Here is a 26,025-nt window from a genome sequence, read left to right as displayed (position 1 = left end):
AGTTATGTGTGTGTTTGTTTCTGTGGTTTCATTACCTTAGTGGTGTTAATTTCGACTTTAATTACCAAAATAAAAAATAAATTGTCGGCAGAATTTAGTTCTGCAAAATTTATGGGAAATTCCAAAGAAAAATGTTCAAAATTTAAAATCGTTTAAATAAAATTAAAAACCGAACGATTAAATAACGACGACGATGACGATAACTGTTCCCGTCACAATCATAATTTATTGACGACCACCGATCAAATAATTATAGTCACAACATATTCTATAGGTATGTATTTTATTTTTATATTACATGATTTGCATACAACTTAAATTTTATTACTTTTCTATATTCATATCATGAAGTAATATTAAACTTTTTATTGTATTGGCTGAACAATTATATTGTTATACCTACTATACTTATATTCTTAATTTATAGTTGGTACTTAAAATATATTCCATACAATTGTTTTGGGTCCCTTGAATAATAAAGACCAATGGCATTAAAAAAAAAAAAAAATTAAAATATTAGAATATTACATGGCAAATATAAATATTCAAATTTTTGAGCATAGCCAGAGAACTTTTTTTTGTATAATAACTCTATAGATAGTAAAATTTATTATTTTATTGGCCAGCAGAAAATTTTTTTGGCCTTCTTATTGTTGTTAGCATATTCCTTTCAAAAAGTTGAAATGATGCCCTTGGGCCAAAGGGGATATTTTGTTTATTTAAATATCTGTACTTCAGTATAAATTATATGTATTGTTTAAAATGAATACGTAGAATAAATTGACAGTAGGTAATATAAATAATAGCAATAATGTAATACGCCGGACAGTGTGCACTGTCCATTAACTATGACGCTACCTACCTACTAAAATTGAACTCACGAGCCCTGGTTAAGATAATATATGTTATTGATACAAAAATTAACTGAAATTATATTTTTAAAATTGTAATTATTGTAAGTTTTTATATTTAATAACTTAATGATACACATAATATTACAATAGCAATAATTAACATTAAATATTTTATCGAAACAGTAATTTTAATAGTGGTATCAAAAAAACAATTAACAAATAAAATAGTATGGATGTTTTTTCCAATAAATAACCAATAAACATCTTTAAAACTATGACATTAGTTACTATTGCGAATACTTTGTAGAAATTTGACATTTCATTAATTATTGCATTTTGTCATTTACAACCATGAACTAAGATAGGTAATATAATAATTTATCTTAGTTCATGTTTACAACTAACAGGTGTACTTATTTGTGTTATAACTTCCAACACATTAAAACGAGTAGATAACTGTCTTACATTATTTTTTTCATATACTAAAAAGTCTAATTGAAAATATAGGTAATCGAAAAGCTCTTCATTAAGATGGATGCATATAGGTAGACGTACCTATACAAGGTTAGCACCGGTCTCATTTACTTAAGTAAGAACTATTACTGTTGTTCAGTTATCTCTATAGTCTATATAGGTAGGTACTGTTGTTATATTGAATATATTAAGTGCATTTATTAATTACAACATCATGGCTAATATTCTATTTTTCACTTCCATAATGCTTCTAAGTTTTTACTTAACGGAACAAACAAAATCCTCACACGATAACATGATTGCCAATTCAGACATAAAAACTAATACATTGAAGGTAAGTAAATATCATGTAATATTTTAAATTATTCGTATAGACATACAATACATTAACACCTGTGATAAATACTAATTAGGTATTATTGGTATACGACACTGCTGGACTTAGACTTAAATTCTAGAGACATGTGCCGTAAATACGGAATGTTATGACAGCATTGCAATATCGCTTTGTTGCATATAATTTTTTTTAAATTGTAATAAATTATACCCCGTCATAGCCCGTGACTTACGAGTATTAATGTAATTTATATTTTATTTTTATTTTAGTTACGTGATTACAGAAGACGTTAAAAAAATAGTTATTAATAAATAAGTATAATTATACAAAATACAGTTCCTACATATAAACACTAATCTGCAAGGCTGGGCATTAAGGAGTTAAAAAGTTAATTTAATTTTAACATTTTAACTTAACTTTTGGCATTTCATTAACTTAACTGTTAACTTACTAAATTTCTTTTTTAATTAACGTGAAATTAACGAATTATTTTTTCATTTTAAGAATTAAGTTAAGTTAATTTATTTTGTTTATAATATTATTATATTTCACTATTTCTGTCTATTTCATTTTCACGTTGAAAAATATTTACAGTGATGTCATTTGAATCTAACTTATATGGAAATACTGTATAAAGTATAAACAATATAGTCTATAATTTAGTTTTAAGTTGGAAAAAAATTAAGTACACTAGCGTTTTATAAACAAGTTAACTTTTTTTTAACTTAATAAAAAGTTATTAAAAAGTGTGTATTAACTTTTAACTTTTTGTTATTGGTGCATATTAACTTGACTTAACTGAGTTATAAAGAAATCATTAACTTGCCCAGCCTTGCTAATTTGTAGGTAGTTAGTCAATGATTTATTTACAAATGAATTTATTATTACATGTCCGAAACGAACGTATGGAAATATAGTACAAACCATTTTGTTTTTTACAAATATATATTAGGTACCTAGGTATAAAATAAATATTTATGTTTCAGAAAAATGTATTATATGAATAGGTAGCAAAAATACCGACCTTGAATAATACAATTTTCTTTTATATATAACTATACAAGTACGCTATAATGTATCTTGAGTACCTACCTGGATAAGCATCGGTTCAGCATTGAGCTTTTTACGTCCTGTTTGGTATTCAATATCCACGTTTGGGCACTCGATATTTCCTTAAAAAAGTACAAAGGTTGGACATAAAAATAAAAAAGGTGGGCAAGTGGATGACGCTCTGATGTATCTATAGTAGGTTACCAGCGGATCACTGTAATGGATGGTGTTAAATTTGAATTCAATGATATAATAATACCATTGTATAATAAAAACGATTCTGAGCGTTATTCTCAACTATAAAAAGTTGAAAATGACAATGTTCGTAAACAGCTCAAAAAGAGTCAAAATATTTTAAAATTTTTATGGTGTATAGAAAACGAAAATATAAACATTCAGTGAAATTACCATGTATCTACATTTATTCGTTTTTGAATTACAACAAAATAAGAAAATCGCCATATGAGAAATCGAGTGAATATCCAATGTTGTAATAATATGAACTTCAAACGCTCATAAAAATTTAATTTAACTTGCTTGTAGACATTTTTTTTTTCGATAAAGATAGACGAACTTGTAAAGAGTCTTGTATTACATTTTCAAATCTTAGATTCAAATTAAAAAATTTTTATGAGTTTCTAACTCAATATAGTTTGTACATTTTCGTGAATTTTACGTAATTTGTCAATATTTGAACTTTAAATGCTTATAAAAAAAATAATAAAAGTAACTATATTATTAAACTCATAACACTATTATATTAATATAATATACTTAAATATTAATATCGTATAGAATAAACTAAGATCGGTGGACCGTCGCTGGTTCGAACTTCGGTCACGGCCCACGGGCGGCCCTTCTCTTCGGGCAGTCACGGTGTCTGAATAGAGTGGCCACCGTCCCCCACCGGGCCATGGCAGATAGGTACCTACTGGTGCCCACTTGAAAATTCTGCCAAAACACAAAATAACGTGTTACATACGTGTTGTATAAATTTCTTTTCTTTGATGATATTAAACTTATAACAGTATTATAATAATATGTACTGAAATCTTAATATTGTATAAAAAAAACTTAAGATCAATCCTATAATTAAATTTCAATATATTTAGATTATACAATTATAAAAAAAAAATCAAAACAAATTGAAAACAGCTCAAAAAGAGAGAAATATTTTCAAAATTGTGCGATGTATAGAAAATGCTAATATAAACGAATCGCTTATTACAGAAACCACATAAATAAAAGAAATTGAAAAACAACTTTTATTTTATTTTCTTGTATTCTATTAGTAGACACATCGATTTGTGCAGAAACCCCATATGTGAGTCTATTATTTATGCGGCTAATCACGTCTTTGGAATTATTTGTTTAGACTAGAAACCTTACAAGTGACATCGCATAGGGGATTTCTGCACTAAAATAATTATTTTTCGATTTCTGTACATAAGGGGTTTCTGTTTATGTTTAACATTCAGTGAAATTCAATGTTTTTGAATTACAACAAAATAAGAAAATCGCCATATGAGAAATCGAGTGAGTATCCAATCTTGTAAAAATATAAACTTCAAACGCTCATAAAAATTTAATTTGATTTGCTTGTAGACTTTTTTTTTTTTGATATGAAAATTTGTGCATCTCGAGACGGTAGCGTTCTGGTTTGAAGCCGCTCACGGGTGCCAGCACTCGAGTAATCGGCTGACAAGCCCCATACTAGCATTGCATTGTTTTGAGCCAGCAGGCGATATACATTTTATTATACTATTTTTTGGTGAGCAGACTGAATATATTTTGTTACATTGTTTTGTGCCTACAGCTAGGCCACATATTTTTATATTATTTAGTTTTTTTAAGCCAACAGGCTATATATTATTTAATGTTATTTTTTTATCATAATTTAGCTGGCAGGCTATATTTTTATATATACATATCACTTATCAGTAAGTATCATAAATGGTTAGCAATAAAAAGCAATCAAAACTGATTTAAGAATCTGTCTTTATTATAATTAAATTTCTTTTTATAATTATTATATAATATAAATTAAACACGCATTCAATCTGATATGGAGAAGACGTCATTTGCGTTAACACTTCCTTTCATAAATTCTTAATTTTTACGTATTGTGAGTATTTGATAAAAAAAATAGCTTAGATAAATATATTAGTAGGTTAGGCTATATGACGTATGTATTATTAAAAAAACAGAAAACGTGTTTTTAAATACCTAATTGTTTTCTTGATTAAGTAGGTAGGTACATACAAGGACCCATATTTGCATTAACTTAATAAATATATATGATATTACAATATGTACCTACTTTAAGATAAATAGGTAGGGGAACGTGGGGCAAAATGGGGTCATGGGGCAAAATGGGGACATGGTTAAATTTTAAGGAAATAATGAAAATGTCAGTTTTTAAAACAGCTATTTAGAATGGTTCCCCGATCGAGAAAACGTGGTTAAAGTTTAATTATTTAATTTGCATTATTATACGAGTTATTGATAAAAACATGAAAAATTTGATACCGTGATAACAGTGATATAAAAACAACATTTTTTATTTTGAATTTTTTTTTTGGATTGAAGTTGAATTTTTTTCACTTTAATAATTATTTAAATAGTTTACAGACATGAAAATAGTATTTTTATAAAAATTGTACTTTATGGTCATCAGAAAGTCTGCCAAAATAATCGAAAAAGTAAGTATGTTGTAGGGGCAAAATGAGGTTTACGTGTTTGGAGCAAAATGGGGACATCCCCATTTTGCCCAAGTATCAATAAATATATTTTACGCTTACCTATTTATGTTTATGACTATGATTTTTTCAACCGTAGATTATTCTATACAATGGTTAGAAATTATACTAGAAAAACCGATTTTGTTCATAATTTTTTTTCTATTTATTACTCTCTAAATATTATATCTTAATAATTTTTTTCCTTAAACCTATAACTCACAAGATTGTTTGTTAACAAAATATAGAACATTTATATTAATAAAATAAAAAATAAATCAAAAAATGTGTGTTTTGTCAAATTGTTATTCATTTTATTAAGAATACCCCCATTTTGCCCCATATATGGGGCAAAATGGGGCAAAATGAGCTTTTTAAGTTTTTAATTTTCACTAAGTCGAAAATTATTTTATTGTTATTAACTGATACTGGTATTATATTAGACAACATAAAGATCATATGACTGTAGTTTTAGAAAAATATCATATGAAATAAACAGTTTATTCCTAATAAAACCTTAGCGTCCCCATTTTGCCCCACGTTCCCCTACCTATTTAAATTTGAATCTATCTGTAGATCTCTTAAATTCAGAGATGTATTCTTTAGAATGCACTTCATGCTATCTAAAAATTGAAAATAACTTTTATATTTCGCATTATAAATATTTAATTTAAATATTATTATTCAATAATCTAAATTTAAAACTACAAAATGTAATATCCATTAATGTAAAATTATATACCCGCCATTTTGTAGACTTTTAACAGTTTTAACCTACCTTGATTATCATCTTCAAAACGGCGCTGAAATGTATTAGGTACCTACCTAACCAAACTATAATATGATTACAGTCCGTAGAAAATTTTGGTCCCAATTCAGGGGAAGAAGAAAATATTATGATGTTGTTAGGAACAAGAGGAGTTGAAGCCGCTACTAAATCAAAAAAGCCGTACAAAATCCGCAATCCAAGGTACGTAATAGACAACCAGAATCACAAGGAATTTGACGCGAGAAAACGCTGGCCTCAATGCAAAACAATTGGTGAAGTCTACAATGAAGGAAACGCCCTCTTGTCTTGGGTAAACATACGAATTTATTTGACGGAATCGCTGTATTGAAATTGAAACGAACTTTTTACAAAATAATAAATATTAATCCTATTGATAATTGTCTCACAACAGGCCTATGCCACCACCGGAGTATTTGCAGACAGAATGTGCATAGCGACTAATGGAAGTTACAACAAACACCTCTCCACCGAAGAGCTAATTTCCTGCAGTGGTATAAAAGCTAGTGCTAATGGTTGGGTTCGTGATGGCCTAGCTTGGGAATATTTCAAAACTCACGGCTTGGTATCTGGTGGCAGTATATACAACACTAACGATGTAATTTGAAAAAAACATACCTACTTATGAAATAATTATTGTTATAGTCGTTGCATTATAATATAGGGATGTCAACCTTCCAAAATTCCACCAGTTTGTAACCTGCCAACTAAAATAAACAAACGTACATGCGTCGACTACTGTTACGGTAATGATACGATCAAATACAACCATGATCACGTGAAAGGTAAGTCAGTTATAGCCAATGATAATAACATACTGACAAGTTAGACATTTCTAAATATTATTATATTACCCGGTTATTACAATTTTATTTTATGATTTCAGTAAGATACTACTATCATGTTAAACCCAAAGATATTCAAAAGGAAGTGCAAACTTACGGTCCGGTCACAGCAGCTTTAAACCTTTACGACGACATTTTTCTTCACAAAAGTGGTTAGTTTATAAATAAGATCAATCATATTATTATATTTCATGCTATAAATATTACTCAATTCAATGTATAATAAAATACATTTTGATTTGTTGTCTGCTACAGGTGTTTACACACTAACAAAAAATGCGAAATACGTGAGATTGCAATATGTCAAGTTGATTGGATGGGGAGTTGAAAATGGTGTAGACTATTGGTTGTTAGTAAACTCTTGGGGCAATGAATGGGGCCAGAATGGACTTTTAAAAATCAAAAGGGGCAAATATGGTTGCGCCGTCGAATCTTTTGTTTATGCAGCTGTACCTAAAATAAAATAATATTATGTTCTTATAAAATAATATTTGTCATTTTAAACCAATTTGAAACAGCATTCTAATACTTAAAAACAAATTATTCGACTGTATTTAATAATATAATATTGTATTCAACGTTTACTGTTATTTTAACAATAATATAACTTACAAGTGTATTATTACATTGAAAATGTAATAAAAGGTTTCTCGTAAGTTGTTTTTAATGGAAATTAAAAAAAAAAAAGTTGAGCGTAAATCTACAATATTTTTTTTATGAGCATCAAAATCAAGAGTATTTGCAAATTATTTTGAGTTAGAAATACATCTATTTATATCTAAGATTTGAAATTTAATACAGGATTCCTCATAAGTGTTCATACCTTTAAGACTTTAACAAAAATAAAAGTTTACTGGAAAGTCGAACTAATTTTTTTGAGCGTTTAAATTTAAAATTTTTTCGATATTCAATTCTCAACTGTAAATTGACGAATTCTCATCGAACGTTTTTCTTATTTTGTTTATTAATTTAAAAACGAAATAAATTGATATTTTTATCAAATGTTCAACTATAGTTTTCTATACTGATAAAATATTTGAAATACCAAAGATTCAAACGTTATAACGGAAAATAATGAAATAAAAAATAAACATAATCAAAAAACGAAAACGAAACCATATCAATAAAAGTAATATATCAATGATAAATCATAATAGGTAAATGATTAAAAATAAACAATAAACGTAACATAAAATTATTGCAAATATACGTTTGTGCTTTTAGATTCTGAGTGGAACGATGAATGTATTGATTTTACAATGATGTGTGTTTTTTTTTTATTTTTATATTTTTTTTGTGTGTCTATCATCACCTTTTAGGACAGTAAAAGTGCTTGGATTTTCTTCAACAGTACCTTTTCTGATAGGAAAGTGAATCTAGTTGGTACTTTTGGGTCAAAACTAAAAATTTCCAAGTAGATTTCAAATTAAACGTGAAAAACAAAAGAAAAATTAAGGAAAAACGGGAATTTTTACGCAAAATCTGTTTTCGAGAAAATTGATTTTGGTTTTTGGTGTAACTTTCAAACGAATGACTGTAGATACATGACATTTTCACTGGCTGTTTAAATTTCCATTTTTTATACATGATAACATTTTCAAAATATTTTGATTTGTTTTGAGCTGTTTACGGACAATTTCAGTTTCCAATTTAATTAGTTTTTTTTTCTATGAATGTCAATAAAACTTTATTTGTTGAGTAAAAATACTTTAAAATTTAATACAAGGCTCTTACTATATTGTAACAATGAGATTTCAAAAATATCAAAATTTTTAGTCACAGTTTCTTTTTAATAACCTTTAAAGTTCAAAAATTGACAAAATAGGTATGAAAAAATCACGAAAATTAGCAAATTATTTTGAGTTAATAATTCGTAAAAATTTATATAATTTCGTAAAGATTTTAAAATGTAATACAAGATTCCTTATAGGATAATCTACCTTTATCTAAAAAAAAATGTTTATAAGAAACTCAAATTAAATTTTTATGAGCGTTTAAAATTCATATTTTTACAACATTTGATATTCAGTCAATTTCTTATGTAACGATTTTCTTATTTTGTTGTAATTAAAAAACGAGTGACTGTAGAAACTTGAAAATTTCACTGAATATTTATATTAGCATTTTCTATATCCGATAAAATTTTGAAAATAATTTGACTCTTTTTGAGCTGTTTACGGACATTGTAAGTTTTCAATTTTTTTAGTTTTTTTTTTCTATAAATATCAATAAAGTTTTATCTATTGGGCCAAAAAGTGTAAAAAATTAATAAAAGGCTCCTGATTCATTGTTACAATAGCAGTTGAAAAATATTAAAAATACATAGGCACACATTTTTTTTTATAAGCATTTGAAGTTGAAATTTTAACAAAATTTATCAAATTTAAAATTGAATAATTATTTTGTAGTTAAAAATGTATACAATTTTCAACTTTTATATTATTTATGGATTGAAAATTTAAAACAAGATTCCACGTAAACATTTAATTCTGTTACCAAAAATTCTAAGAAATACATAAGCACAGTTTATTTTTATAGTAATTTTAAGTTCAAATTTGGACGAAATTACATATTAAAAAACCAAGAATAACTATTTTAATTATTTTGTTGTGATTCTATAATACTATTCGTGGGTAGGTACTTGAAACTTATAAAGTATACTATTATATATCTATGATAGTACCACGGTTTGTTGTTGATGTATAACGCGTTACCTAATGAATATTGTGATATGATTAATTTGGAATTTATTATTGATACCTATTATAGGTCAATTTTTTTTTAATACCATAGATATAAGTATATAATAATATGTCTTATACCTAGACTGACAAACCGTCTCCGCTCAGAATCGTTTTTCTTATATACAGTGATATTATATCATTGAATTCAAATTTAATACTATCCATCATACATTGACCCACTTGGAACCTACTGTACAACAGAGCGACATCCACTTACCCATATTTTCTTTTACGTTGAACCAGGGCTCGAAATGGAACGGAACGCACCGGAACGCAGTTCCGGTTCACGACAAAAACATTTTTAGCGTTCCGGTTCGTAAAAAAAATACGTTTATCGTTCTGGTTCAAACAAATTTTTACTGTACCTACTTTATTTTTGTGAAATTTAAACATTTTGCAGAATTGTGCATTGTAAAATATTTAATAAACGACAAACGACCGCGACGGCGCGACGCATTAGTAAATTTATTGCTTATCTTTAGATAATCGTCATTCGTCGTCCGCCGACCGCCGATAGCGTAGTTTGTCTATAATCACACGATACGTACCTATGTGTATTTTTAACGTGCGATAAGAAATACTATGGGAATGGTGCATAAGACGGTTTGACATCCCCACGTGCCTGCAGTTTTGTACATACGTTCCCGCAAGTTAGTTGGAAATTCTTTATCAAACGTAAAAGTTTTGATTTTTCTGAGTGGCAGCAAACCATGTGATCATATTGATACTCGTATGTTTTGATTAGCGTTTAAGTATCGTTTAGCTGCAGTATACATGTATTATATTTTGCCGAATCATTAATTAACATTAGCCTATTGCCGTGTATTAATTCCGGTGCCGAAAAATATGAGTTCTTCTTTACTTAATTGGGTTAATAAACGGTTCTAGTCCAATGATGAATGTGATAATTCGCCAAATAAAAAACTGTGCGTTGAAAGTGAACATATATTATCTAATATAGAATCAAATAAAAATATGGAACTTCACGAAACTAGTGACTTGCCCGAATGTTGGAATAAAGGTCAGTACGAAAATTTCAAGACTGTAAATGAGTGGCTAGTAGTTAAAAATAAAGCATTAGGTTGTTTGATTTGTAAAAATATAACAAATTTAGGATTATCTGTTGTTGATAAAACTCTTCACTTTTCCAAACCTTGGCAAGACTGTTCTATAATTTCGAATGGAAAGTCAAAAGAAAGTCAAATGTCTAGACGAATTAGGAGATTTATCAGAATATTTACAAAAACGTAGTATTACGTTAGTAGACGCTGATAAATCTATAAGAACAACAATATGTGTATTAGATTCTATATGGCAACTGATCCGGGTCCAAAACTAACTGACGCATTAAAAGAAATAAAGAACAAAATGTCGTATAAAAATGTAATATTACACAGTGGCAAAGTTCCTAAAATAAATTCTACACAATTTTACAAAAGCCTAGCTAATAATTTAAAATCTCGAATGATGACTTCCAGTTCATCAAATGTCAGTCGTAATGAAAAAAATCGCCAAGACAATGAAAAAACGTTTAAAAACTTACTTGATAATATTGAAAAATTGAATCCAAAAAATTGGCCACTTTCGAATGATGGCCAAATATAAAACATACAATTTGGTGACTGTAATATTCGTAATTTATGTCAACAATTTCAAATTGATGAAAAAAGCACTATTCAAAGTTTTAGAATTTATAAAATGGACTTGGGCAAAAAGGAAATTCCAGAAGATTTGAAACCCCTTTATAAATCAATTGCAACGATTCCAGTATCGACTAGCGAATGCGAACGAAATTTTAGTTCTATGAACGAAATCATGTCACCACTAAGAACTTCTTTAAATATAAAAACTGTTGCTGCTCTTTTATTTATTAATTGTGTTGGACCACCTCTAACGAAATTCGAACCAGAAAAATACGTTCGATCTTGGTTATTGAATGGTCGACATTCAGCTGATGATACCGCAAGTCGTAAAAGAAACCAAAAGTGTGATAAGACCTACGAATCACTGTGGAGGTTATTGTAAAAAAATTGTATTGACGCTGTACTTTTTTTAGTTATAAATATAGAATTTAAATAAATATAAGTTTTTAAGTAATTCTTTTATATTTATATTTTTATTTTATATAATATATACATATTCGTAAGTAAGTAAAAGAAGGTAAAAATATATTTAAATTTTTAAAAGGGCTGAAAATATAATGTGAGTTTCATAAAATAATAGACAACTTATTTATTATTAAAAAAGGGTTAGTAATTTTGGTTGGGTGAAGCCCCCAATTCTATGGTATGTACTCAAAAAAAAGCGTTCCGGTTCAGAAAATTTTCCATTTCGAGCACTGCGTTGAACTTAACATTACAATTGTTTTAAAATCGTGTAGTCTACCTATATAAGTATGAATATTATAAGTTATAACTATGAACAATTCAAAGGTGGAAAATCTAAGTTTAAAGTAATTAATATTTTTGAAATACTGTATCCCTATTTGATTTATAAATATTAAATTCAATAGTATTTTAGTTTATTTCTGTAGTGATAATCACTTACCAGTTAAGAAATCAGTTTGACCATCTAGTGCTGATTCTATGAAAAGTACCAAAAAAATACAGTTTTAAATGTATATACTATATATATATATTTCAATATTTCAATATTTCTTTGATATATTTCAAGAGGGGTGAATGTTTCAAGTGAAAATTTATTGTGAAATATTTCATACTCATAGCCCTATTTCGTATTCATTTTTGATCGTTTGGATTATAAGGCTAGCACTGGCCCTACCAGCTACATTGCGATCACCGGGGTATTTGGATACACAATGTAATAACAATAATAATAATGTGTGTATTGCAACACGAAAAATATATATAATGGCTGGTGAAGACGTCTGTTCGCGAGCTCAAACCACTTGTCGCCGCGTATACATCCCGCCACCGACCGGCTCACACACACACAAACACTTATTCATCATGTCTTATTTTTGTACTTTTTCTTGTGTATTATATAATTGTAGATAACGCCCGACGCGTTATCAGCCACCACCGCCGGTATGCAAATTTAATACGACGGCCTGTCCTCTGCAGTCCGTAAAGCCGTGTCAATGTAGGAACCCGCACTTTTTCTGTGTAGCGCAAATCGCCGTTAAATTATTTTTCGTAGTTTTTGTGCGTGAATCGCAAATCGCCGTTTATATTACATATTGCTTAGGCACGAATTGCCAGCATTTTTTTTTATTATATTTATTGTTTGTGTGCGCTAATTGCTACTGATTATATTTATGTAATATTCTTATTCGCGTGCGTCAATCGCCGCGAAATTCTATTGTTATTTTTATTATTATTACTATAGTATAGGTACAGGACCAGCTTGCCAGACTGCGCTCTACAACCCTGTAAGTTTTTGAATAATTATTATCATTATTATTGTTAAAGTAATTGAATAAGCAAGCTCATGCTTGTAATTATTTTTTTATCATATCTGTTGAGCCAAAAGGGGTAAGTTTATATACAATTATTGTCGTGCCAGAAGGGCATCATATTATTATTCTCTTTAATGTTTATATATTTTTGATATTTATTATAATATGTCCTTTAATACATTACACAATTTGGTTACCTACCACTATTTGAGTTACCTAACTACATTAGTCTATAAGTACATATTAACACACACACACACACACACACACACACACACACACACACACACACACACACACACACACATATTATACACACTTACACACCCACGACCCACCACACACTAGCTTTTCGATAGTCTTGCTCGGCGAACCCGTTCACTTCTATCGAATAGATAATACAGGTATACACACATACACAGGTCGGTCGGTGTGTGAGTGAGCGCACGAAGCAAATAGCGATCGGGCGAACGGCCTATTATTGTTCCGTACCCGACGTGCACACCAATATAATATAAATGATAAATTATCATTGATAATAATATACTACCGGTCGGGAATAACGATATAGGCAGCTATTGACGGAGGCGACGAACGATGGCGAGTGAAAATTTTCAATTAAATCGATTTTGGTATTTGGTGGAACTCCAAAACAAATTACCGTAGATATGAGTGGTTCAGGTACATTTTGTACACGAACAATGCCACAACACACTGGTTTTTTCATAAGCTACGGTGATTTCTTATAGATAAATGATTTAATTTATTTCAACACAACATATAGGTAGAGTAGCACACATTAATATTTTTAAAACACTCAGTAGTTTTTATCGTAGTGTAAGAAATTATTATTCCTTATACTATGGTTTTAATTTTTATATTCTTAGTTTTAAATGGATAATGTATAATAGGTATGAACTTTTGATTAATAAACAATGTTTTAAATAATACTACCTATATATTGGCTTTATAATGTTTTTTCATGTAAATAAGGGAATATGTTAACACAGACTTTAAATGCCTACATTAACAATGAAGTACAAATTTGACAGTTTTAACTTAAATATTATTACTGTTAATGTAAAATTTGAAAACAATTAACAAATAAGTAATAACAATGGCTGTGATTCATTTACATTATTTCAAATTAACTCTGTGAACACCTAATTTATTCAAAAAGTCATATTTGTTGACTATAATAAATAAAAAAATAAATAAACAGATATAAGTCTTGTAAATATATTAAACTTATAAGTCTAACATAAGTACATAACTTCATCGATATATTATACACTATATTATATTCTGTATTCTGGAACACAGTAGTTAAATTATTATTTAAATCTATTAAAATGTTGGTTTAACAATTAATAGAATACTTACTAGAAAAAATACTTTTTAAGAGTACTCAAATACAGATACTCGTTTTGAAAAGTATGTCAAATACATGCATTTAAGTAATTAAAAAGTATTTGAATACTTTTGCTCCAGTAGGTACTTTATGATATTTTATCATAGCTGATCTGAGTTCCAAAAATTGAACTTTAGATTTATAGTTTTTTTTTAAATAACACTTGAAATCCTAACTTCTTCAATATTAATCGTATCGACTTGAAGTCTTCAAGATTCAATGCAGCCAAGCCTCGAAATCAAATTTATGTTCTCAAAAAAGTCGCGCATTGATCTTAAGATTGAAAAATTGACAAAAGAAAATAGCCCACCAAATTTATTTTTGAATTATTCAAATTTCGAACACATAATTTATCTTATTAATAATTGAGTTAAAACACTTTTACCAGCTGGGAAATAATCAAAGGACACTTCTGCTTCGATCTTTGAAGATATCAATTAGGTCTATGGTTTTAAGTATAGGTTAATATAAATTTGAAAGCAATGATGAATTAATAATTGTTAAAAATGTATGTTAAGTCTCTAGGTAGCACAATAATAAAACTATAACAATATAATTTAATATATGTATGTAATTTTAAGTTTAAAATTATTTAATAAATACATTTGATGAAATTTTTTCTTCAAATGTTTCTGTATATTATTCTGATAATCCGACCTTTTTCGCGTTCTGACCTGCGTTGAATAGTACTACTCTACTATAATATACAGTAGAATCATTTACGCTGTAGTCGCATGACTTGTGAATATTGATTATTAATCTGGCCCTTGCATCTTAAAACAAATTTTACCTGCACGATAATATTTTATTGCGACCACTATTATAGTAATAGACGTCTGAACATAATATAGACCCTCCCGTGCACTTATTATAATCAACGAAATAAATTATTTAATAAGATAAAAGGCTATAGTATGATATATTAATACATTATACATTTTTACAAAGCATAGAATATAGACATTTTATCTTTACTAATTTACGACTCACCCCTTTCGTAACTTAAAACTCGATTTAGGTACACTACACATGAATTATTAATTGCCTAATATGATTAAAAATGCAATAAAATTTCTATAATAAACAAATTTTGAATATGTTTTCAAAATTCGAAGGGTTGGTCGGAAATTTTGGTCTGGTAGTGAAACGGTGGCGGCGAAATGTCCGGGTCCGAAAGTATGCGCTTTGCCGGTCGCGGCACGAATTAAGGCACGTCGGAATCAGACGACAACTGATGAACCGACACAATAATAAACGAATACGTGCGCAAATATTGGCGCGAACACGCGACCACAAGTAACGGTCGCCCAACGGACAACAACCCGACGAGAAGTAATACGACGTCGAAGACGACAATTACGTCGGATGGCGTGAAATATTGCACGTCATACGACAACACTGATGTACCGACGCAACGAAATAATACAATATATTATAAACGCACCACTGATTCTGCTAACAAAAATATTATTACTTATTAGTACTATACCTAATTACTGAGAAAATGGTTGTCAATTTAGACAGAAAAGCATTTTGAACAAATAATTTTCTTAAAATTCAACACTCAAATGTTCGATTAATATAATATAATATTATGAATGATTCAAAATTAAATTGTGTTTTTTGTTTTATATTTTAAAATTATTTCAAATACTTTTTTATAGATAGTATTTGGGTGATATTTTAAATACTTTATTTTATAAGTATTTGAGTAATTACTCAAACACTTTTTAAAAGTATTTTTTACAACACTGACCACACCAATACAAAACCATTCGCGCTCGGACAATCGAATTTACGACGTGAGACACGTGATAACTGACGGGGTAATTTAACGATTTAACGTGCTGCCAATAACACTCAACCCTGTACGGATATTGAGCATGCGGCTGACTACATATTATTTATAAAAAGATACGTGAGGGCCGCTTACCCGAAACACGATAATAGCCACGTCTGCCCACGGACGTGATAAGGCGCGTCCACGCTATGCCATTTGGCCATTTTGCCATTTGGCTTTCTTTGATCCTGACCGACAGTCGACGGATACAGCTTGGCATGCCAGTTGGCAAAACTTTTCCAAATGGCCCGTGTCAACAAAAAGTCCACACCGCCCTTGGAAATGCCATTTGGCAAAGCCAAGCAAAGCATAGTGTGGACGCGCCTATAAACGCGGCGACCGCATGTATCGCAGATGGCGGCGCGCAGGTACACAAACCAATGACAACGGACGAGCATTGCGACGGCGTCCGTATTCCGTGCAAACAAAACGGACTGACAACACCCGCACAACAACGGAGTTAAGGGGGAAACCGGCTGCGGTGTACACGACACTGGCGGTTGGGTGCGTATGCGCGTAAACACGGTCGAACCTCGAACACGGGTCAATGCCAATGACGACTTATTTGTTACACTGACACCGCGTGCGACACGAAACACCACAGAAGGGAACCCGTCCCCCCCCAAGGTGTTAAAATTAAAAGGCCTTACGAAAGTCGGCGATACTGCTATGGGCCCGAGCACAGAGATCGACTTGGCCAGCGGCGTATAGTGTGAGCCACAAAACTATAATCGGACACGAAAATGCGATCTAACGATTGTGCGACTATTTGGCCGGACACGGCCGACGAGGTATCGATCGATGACGTACAGGACGACAACACTTTCGAAAACAGTACACCAGGATAACGACTACCTCGATCTCATGTAGCTTTTGGCGATAACGAAATTAACTGCCGAGGAGTCGTCGGATGATCGTTACGGCCAATACGCGGGGGACTCAACGGCAAAGGCCCAGTCGGAAATTTTGCATCCGTGACACATAATTTGGCCATACCTATTCTGGCTACGTCGATAAACTCCCGCACCGTAACACGTAAGGCGAGCGAATACTCATCTGCCCGGTTAAGCGACGACAAACAGTGTAATACGTCCAGATCAGTAGATTCGAATTTCGGCCATAACGAATCTGGGTGGGCAAGGGATAATAATATGGGCGTAAAGTTTGCCGGGACATTCACCTCCTAACGTGTCGTGAACGTGTCGAATGTGAGTGACGAAAGAGTCCCGCTTCGCGACGTTACGGTTCAACAAAGGCGAACATTGTACCGATATATAGATTATAATAAAGCTACCGATGCTATTAGTTATTACGTAACTATAGTCTATAAAACAACTGATATATCGGAGAGAACAACCGATTATATACTGAATTTCTATCATTATTTTGAGTGAGCTGAATATTTTTTTTATAAAGACAAAGCATAGAGTTAAAAAACGAAGGCCTCAGGTAGTTGACAAAAGATTGACCAAAAGATTTGCACGGGTAATCAATAGGTATAACTGTCTATTTTACCCTTTGTCTACAAGATCTTGACCGTCAAGGCCTTACTGATTTTTTTTAAATGTGAACAGAGTGGCAAATTTTTTATATAGAAGTTTACTTTTTAGGGCCGGGTACGAACAATAATAGGCCATGTCGCCTGGTCACCAAATTCACGTGCGCCTTTACACCATTACTCCCCGACCGACCTGTGTGTTATGTGTTTATGGGGTTTAGTACTCAACAGGAATTAGACAGGTTCGCCGAGCAAAACCTGCGAGTACTAGTTGTGGTGGTGGGGTGTGTAGTGTGTGTACTTGTGTGGGTGTGTGCTTAAACTAAAATAAATATCAACACGAGTTTACGGTATTAAATAAGATATAATAAATGCTCGATAATAATGTTTAAATAACTCACAATATAACGTTTTTTTTATATGGCCCTTTTGGTCCAACAGGGAAAAATAATAAATAATAATTGGCCGTCCGACACAATCAACAAAATATATAAAATAACAATTAATATATTACAAGCTATTAGAGCCGCTGAGAATAATAATATGACTCAATAGTATATAATGAGGTAGCTATTAGAGCTGTATTACAATATAAGCATAATTATGCTAAGTAATTTTATGTGGCCCTTCTGGCCCAACAATAATTTTGTATAATAATAAATAATAAAACTCACAATTTGTCGGTGCTCTGTTGGCCAGCCGCTACCTGTACCTACTGTATAATAATAACAAAAATGCACACTTTGCGCTGACAAACAATAATATAAGTGGCGATTCGCGCCCACGATACAATAATAATATATAAGCAACAGTGGCGATTCGCGCCTGCGATAAAATAATACTAATACATTGGCGATTCGCACCTACGCAATAATAATTTTATATTAGAAAAATAAACGGCGACCGGCACACGACAATAAAATGCGGTTATTGTTCACACCGGTGTACGAAACTGGACTGCAGCATTTGCGGCGGCCGTGTTGAATAATACTAATCGTGCAGGTGGTGGCGATAATTTACATATTACATAATAATTCACAATCACATAATTAATACAACAATATACAATATAAAACTAAAGACAAGATAATATGGGCCTGTGTGTGTGTGTGTGTGTGTGAGAGAGTGGTGGTCGGTGGGTGGAACGCGGGCGCTATTGTCGCGGTGGTGACATACTTTGTTAGTATATTTTTCGTAAAAGTTAGGTAAACTAAAATTATGTTTAGTAGTAAAATTCACGGCAGGTACCTGTAGAGGTTGAAAACTCTATTGTAACATAAAAATTAATTAATTATTCCTTCAATTATTAAAAAATAAGTAAAATAAGGTAAGCAAATGGGTGTCGTTCTGTTGAAACCCCACCGAGTTATGGCCAACTCAAAATGAGGGGGGGTGGGGACTTTTGTTCCCGAATGGGGGAAATTACTCTGCGGCCATAAAAACTCAGATCCCCCTGGGTCCGGTGTCTCTAATTCCAATACCCGCTAAGTTGGGCTTAGAAACGAAAAGAGTGGTGGGGTGGTACACTGACCGTTGCGTAGTAAATAACCAATTTTTCCTATCACTGCGCATTTTTCCCGGACATGGCAAAAACAGTATATAATTCCTATATAATTGTAATGTGAATAAAATTTTTTCTATGATATTAGTGTTTCTTCCAAGTCTGGGGAAGTCTGGGGATGTATCAAGTATGCGTGCAGTAATCTAGCGATCCAAATTACATTTTGACTCGTGATTTATACTCTTCTAGTGCCAAAGTATTTTTTAATATCCCAATATGCATTTACAATCTTTAGTAGCTGTAATAGTGAAGGTTTTCGTGAGTCACCATTTGGAGAAACCACTGGATCAAATTTCTGCTGGAGATATCAAATCATTCCTAAACAGTTTTAATGAATACGGACGGAAAACCGACGTAGCTAAGCAAATAATGCGCATTTTATTTGGAAACATCTCTGATGATCGTGTGGTAGATTTTGTGAGATATATTATAACAAAAAAAACTGAATTCATAATACTGGTACCTATTTAAATCTAAATATTTATTTAACAAGCTACCTACATCCTGTATGGGTTACTTACTTGTTTTGGAAACATTGATAATTTTTTCAGAGTTCAGGTGGCAGTAGCCCCAGTGCGCATTCAAAAATGTTTAATAAAATTAACCGTGATTTACCCGACTATAATTTCACATTCAAAGATTGGAGGATTGGTCGAGGATACCCAACATTCCAACCAGATAAATGTGTAATCAATGAAATTATGCATATTTATGAAAAGTATAAATTTCCTAAGAATCAAGCGACTATACCTATAAAAGAGCTCCCTGATCAATTGACACAGTCTAAACGTGAGCTCGATGAACAAATTGAAAATTTACCTGATGGTGAGGTGAGAAGCTTTGAAATTCTTGAGGAACCATTACACGAGGGTTGCCGTAATCAAGAAAGGAAGGTACCTAATTTTTTTAAATTATTGAGTTAAGTTAATATGGTAAAGAGGCGTTATTACATTTTTAATCGACATTCGTCATGATTGTGTTCATGGTGTAAAAAACCTATATAGGTAATAGCTTAAAATGAATCTATTGATTTTGACAATTTTGTTAAAATTTTAAATTCAAATGATTATAAAAAATGTGTGCTTGTGTATTTTAAATATATTTAAATTGCTATAATACAAATTTATAAGGAACCTTGTATTACATTTTTAGTCGTTAGGCTTAAACATTTTTAAAAACATTTTATACATTTTAATTACATAATTTTTTGTGATTTTCACAATTTTGTCAGGCATAGTAAGTTATTTTAACTAAAATTCAAAATAATTGCCGTAGGTTTCTTCATTTAAATGCTATGTATACAGGCGTTGAATGATTTTTAATTTATCAAAACTATATTTACTATTTAACAAAAATAAATTTAAATTCCTATTAAATTATTCAATAAAACAATCGACTGCCCTGAATTACTAGAATGTATTAACATAAACACCATAGGATCACATGAAAAGTTTTTATTTTATCTAAAAAACACTTAAAATAATTCATAAGTTCTCCATGCAACATCTTCATGACACTAGATTTCTTGACACTTAGGAATTGTTAAATAATTGTTTTGCAATGGTTTCTACATATTTTATTTCTTCATCTCAGTGAACATGATAAATGGAAATATCATTTGATCGTGTTTGACTTATAGTAGATCTTATTAAGTTTTCTTAGAACAGAAGAAGATATTTCAAATGGTGAACATTGAACATACAACGCACGTGGCTCTATGTCATTTATTCTCTTCTAAAGTCCACTTCTGTAAACAACGAGTACCTACCCAATTTAGTAATTTTAGTATTTTACTGGAAAAAAGTAACTTAAAATAATATTTTGTATAAATTAGTTACAATAAAATCTAATTAAAATTACCATCAAATTATTTAAAAAGTAATTTTTGTTACTATAAATTTTTACTTAGTAATGTAAATAACTGAGTTGAGTTATTCCTAAACACTGGGTATACAGAATGATATTTTTAAAGTATTTAAATGCATTTTAAGGTTTTTTTTTTACCATGAATATACTCACAACCTTGACTATATTAATATGATTAATAAGTAATAATAGAAGCACAGAATCTGAATAATTACTCTAATTATAATATCGGTAATATACCAGTTATATTTATTTTTTGCACTGAAATAATATACACACTACATTTTATTTAAAGCTCATAGATACAGGTGAACAATCAAAGTTATTGAACTCAGTAGTGGCTTATAAAATTAATATGAAATGCAAAAAGATACTTCTAGAATATGAGCAACTGCAAAATTTAAATGTAAGTACTCAAGGCAAAAATATTAATTGTAATAAGTTTTAATTTTAACAGCGCTTTTTTGTATAGGATATAATATATTCATTATCGGAAGATGATTCTTCCATAATCTTTACAAGGTATGAAGAGTTTGTGAAGAATATGTCACTTATCACTTTAGATAGTCCTATCGCTCAAGCATCAGTGGCAGGAAACATTTTTGCAGAACTTTTATCCAAAAATATTCTTTCTATGACGGCCATCACTCAAGGGTAATTATTAATTATATATTTTTTTAAATTATAAAACATTCTTATTTATGTTAGTATTTTTGTTTTTGTAGAATTGATGATGTTCTTAAATATTGGAATGATTTTTTGATGGATTTCCCTCAATTTTTCACCTATATTGCTGCCATTATTGGTAACTTGTTGTTTATATTTTTTTATCATATATTTGAAGTATACAATCATTCTAAATGTACATTTTTTATTTACAGCTCCATTATTATTATCACAGAATGGTACCTTCGATTTCAACAGCTTAAAAGATTCTTGTACATCTATACGACCAGACAATTCTAGTAAATTGTTAATCGAAGTACTATATAAAATTAATAGTTCCAAGGAAGCGCTTAACATTAAAGAAGTATGACGTGATACCTATAATTTTAGTTATTTATTCTACTTTTGTTTTTTTTTTGCTTTACATGCCTTGAATGTTTTTTTGCATATAAAGAAATTTAGAATTTTTTGTCTATTCAATAGACTTCCAATATCTGAGTTCATTCTTAACTCATATTCTCCATTATCTGAGTTTTGTATAGGTCTATACATCATAGATTTTTCTCAGAAATCTAAAATTATATAATTTATACAGACCCGTATAGGCTTTGGCCCACACCCATTTTAGTCATTTTTAGAGTAATCTTACATCACATTAACACATGAATATTTAGTTATTTACCAACTATACATTACTCATCAGCAAAAACTATATACTTTATATATCAAATACAGTATTATACGTAATATAAAACTCCATTGGAAAAATGAATAAATAAACGTGGAGTGTACTGTTTAGTCAATATATTTAAATACTAAAATCAACATTTCATTACAAACTAAAATGTATATCATTTTCACAAAATATTTATAATCATTAAATTATAAAATTAAAAATAAAAACATACCTTCATAACGTTTTAATTTGTATCATACTATTGATCAAATAAATGCCGACAACAATAATAATTGATTTTCTGTACATTGATATTAATTATACAACAGTTAGGTTCATTACTGTTATTGCTGTGTGTTTTTGGACGTATAATTACAATATTTTCTGTATTATTCCACTCTAGATTAACATTCCCCAAATTGCTCGTTCATAAGAAACAATTGTAATTAATACTGACGTTATAAGTTACAGTAATGTCACTATTTTAGAGAGTTTACAGCTATAGGTATTTTAAACATTTATAATATTGATGTACAAGATAATTGCTACCTATTAATAACAGTATAGTTGGCTAATTCTTCGGTAACGTATTAATATTACTTTTTTTTTAATCTAAGGAGAAACTAGGTGGTATATTGTGGATTTACAACAAGTGGAATGCGTTGGAAAATGTTCCTCTTGAAGATTTTGTGCCCAATAACCAAATAAATAATTATTTCAAAAAAGATGTAAGTACATTTTTAAACATAATAAATGTATGTATTTTTTTTATTCCATTGTGTTTAACTTATATAATTCTAGCAAATTGGAGTATTCCTCTTATCTATTGCTATTTATGATAAAATGAGATTCGTTGATAATAAACTACTGTACAATATATTGCAAAGCTGGATATGTGTAAGCAAAATAATTAAAGCAATCAATTTAAATTATTGAACTGTATTTTGTATTGTTCAAGTTGAAAATTAGCATTTTTATTAAATGATTTTATTTTTTTAATTCAGGCTAATATCAATGCAGAAATCATTAAAACCCCTCAGTTTGTGCAAGCATTAACTATTGCTATTGTCATTGTATGTTTGAGTAAGTCACTAATTCTAAACCTATAGTAAAATAATTACTCAATTATTCAACATAAGTTTTAATTTACAGAATTGAATCCTTCTTATGAGGATTTCTTTGATTCTGTTCATTTGAAATTATTAACCTGTTATATTCAATTTGAATCACTCCCAGAATATGAAATCAAGGAACGAGAAGTAAAATGCATGCTGGGCATTCAAATAATGTCTGCTACACTTAAGCATCCCGGAGGTCAGTTGCTACCTAAATAAATTTTTTTTTCGTTTATAATGTGATATTGTTTTTCAATTAGGAATGGTATCAAAACTGTTCAATAAGCTCTATGAACATAGAGTTATAAGGAAAGAATCGTTTGAACTATTCATAAAAGAATATGAAAAAATAGCTGACAAATAGACTGTATTGTCATCAATCTACACAAAATTCTTCTATTTTTAAAAATTAAATAATTTTCAGTTACAATTGATATGAAAAATTATCATAATTATAAAAAGTTCTTAATATTTGTCCATTTTTTAAATATTTAATATTCAATTATTTTTTAATTCATTATTTATAATAAGTTTTTTTTTTTTTTTTAATGTATTTTTATTTTGTATAGCTGGTTTACCTAGTTTTGAACCTTAAAATGAATCTAAATATTTTTAGATTATTGATTTTGACAATTTTGTTAAAATTTTAAATTCAAATGATTATAAAAAATGTGTGCTTGTGTATTTTAAATATATTTAAATTGCTATAAAATTAATTTAAATTTATAAAATTATTATTATTATCCATATGAAGATTACCTACGTCCTACTTATATTTACCAACTTTTATAACAATGTTGGAATGGTGTACAATTATCTATATTGTATAAAGTTGATGATGTGTACATTGTATCCAGGCTTTGCGTACGGTGCCCAATTCTTTGTGAGAATTTTAAATTTTTCATACATTTATTTAAAATTAAGTGTAAATTCACAAAAGTTTTTTTTTACGAGTAACTGAAGTTAGTGTGACATTGGATATTACACCGTAAACTAACAATTTATCATGGAATGATTTTCCTTTTCCTAATAAATAAATAAATAAATTTCAATACATCCATTGCTCTATTTAGCATCTAAAATGCAGTTAGAAGTAATTAGGTAAATCCCAGATAATTTCACGTACCTTTAGTTCAAATATAGCAAATTTTATTTTAAATATGAATCTGTGTGAAAATTTAAAATTATAAAATAATGAAAATGCGATCAGAACTTTTATGTGGACGCCGTACCCGTACAATATGTTGTTTTCGTCACGGTGTCATACACACGTAGGACCAAGGCTGAAATTGTTTTAAGAAATTGAAAAAAAAATGTATTATTGTATATTAGAATTCATTATTACTAATTGTTTTGTTATAATTACTACTGACCTAATTTGTTTATAATTAAATTATACTGCATTTTTTTTTTCTTTGGGTAAGGGTGGCATTTTTAAAAAGGCCTATGGCGGTACTTGTTCCAAATCCGGCACTGCGTAGGACATGGCATAAGTTCGTTCACCAGTTTAAAAATTTCAATAGGTGCCGATAGTTTTGATATTATATTATAATATTAGAATGAAACATGAACTAGTTGACCTATTATCAAATGGTGTCGCTCTTGTAGTCTTGTCCCGTCACAAACATGATTGCGTACGTCTGTAGATGGGTTTTTTATACCTTACAGAAAAAAAATAAACACGATTGCGTATGAAATTGTATATTTGTGTGCAACGATCCGACGTTGTCAAATGTATTTATTTTACCATATAGCTACCTAATAAATATCAACTACATGTATAGTTACATAATAACACGGGACCAGGGTATATTTAGGTATATTATAGATACACCTTGTATTATAGAACAATCATGATAATAATCAACGTCCTTTGAGGGGGTCTTGGTCTCCCCAGACACTCAAGATTTTCTTTAAATATTTAGTCGGCAAATTTGGCACTTGGTCAATGTTTTCGGCAATTCGGCATCGTCAGTATTTAATAGTATTTTTATTATTTTCAAAAAAATATTTGTATATAATATATTTGATATTTGATTAAAATGACGTCAACGACATTTCGAATACACCGAGTTCCAAAAATAGACGAGTTTATCTACTATCAGTGTATTGCGCGACTGTACAACGCGTAACCCGTAGCCCGTA

The 26,025-nt window shown here is 29.8% G+C and overlaps 2 protein-coding genes across 4 annotated transcripts; both read left to right on the top strand.

Annotated features, from left to right (window-relative positions):
- Positions 1–1,240: 1,240 nt before the first annotated feature.
- Positions 1,241–7,780, top strand: LOC100160743 (cathepsin B). Of its 3 annotated transcripts, XM_008189274.3 has the most exons (7): positions 1,248–1,488; positions 1,584–1,662; positions 6,305–6,532; positions 6,635–6,838; positions 6,905–7,025; positions 7,127–7,237; positions 7,341–7,780. In XM_008189274.3, exons 2-7 carry the CDS (start codon positions 1,624–1,626, stop codon positions 7,550–7,552), a joined length of 915 nt encoding a protein of 304 aa, XP_008187496.1. In that variant the 5' UTR covers positions 1,248–1,488; positions 1,584–1,623; the 3' UTR covers positions 7,553–7,780. The 3 variants fall into 3 exon arrangements, with proteins under 3 accessions (XP_001944624.1, XP_008187496.1, XP_008187497.1); XM_001944589.5 differs by having other exon boundaries at positions 1,241–1,662; XM_008189275.1 differs by lacking the exons at positions 1,248–1,488; positions 1,584–1,662 and adding an exon at positions 4,321–4,486.
- An 11,326-nt stretch (positions 7,781–19,106) lies between these two features.
- On the top strand, positions 19,107–24,349 carry LOC100575412. Its single transcript, XM_029492031.1, has 10 exons — positions 19,107–20,450; positions 21,719–21,829; positions 21,896–22,077; positions 22,149–22,228; positions 22,305–22,453; positions 23,383–23,493; positions 23,567–23,662; positions 23,770–23,848; positions 23,918–24,079; positions 24,141–24,349. The coding sequence occupies exons 1-10, from the start codon at positions 20,145–20,147 to the stop codon at positions 24,242–24,244; spliced, it is 1,380 nt and encodes a 459-aa protein (XP_029347891.1). The 5' UTR covers positions 19,107–20,144; the 3' UTR covers positions 24,245–24,349.
- The last annotated feature ends 1,676 nt before the right edge of the window (positions 24,350–26,025 follow it).

This window comes from Acyrthosiphon pisum, unplaced genomic scaffold, assembly GCF_005508785.2.
Source record: "Acyrthosiphon pisum isolate AL4f unplaced genomic scaffold, pea_aphid_22Mar2018_4r6ur Scaffold_20630;HRSCAF=21657, whole genome shotgun sequence".
NCBI classification, from domain to species: Eukaryota; Metazoa; Arthropoda; class Insecta; order Hemiptera; family Aphididae; genus Acyrthosiphon; species Acyrthosiphon pisum.
Note: the sequence above shows the minus strand (reverse complement) of the source record. Positions and strands in the feature narration are given on the sequence as shown.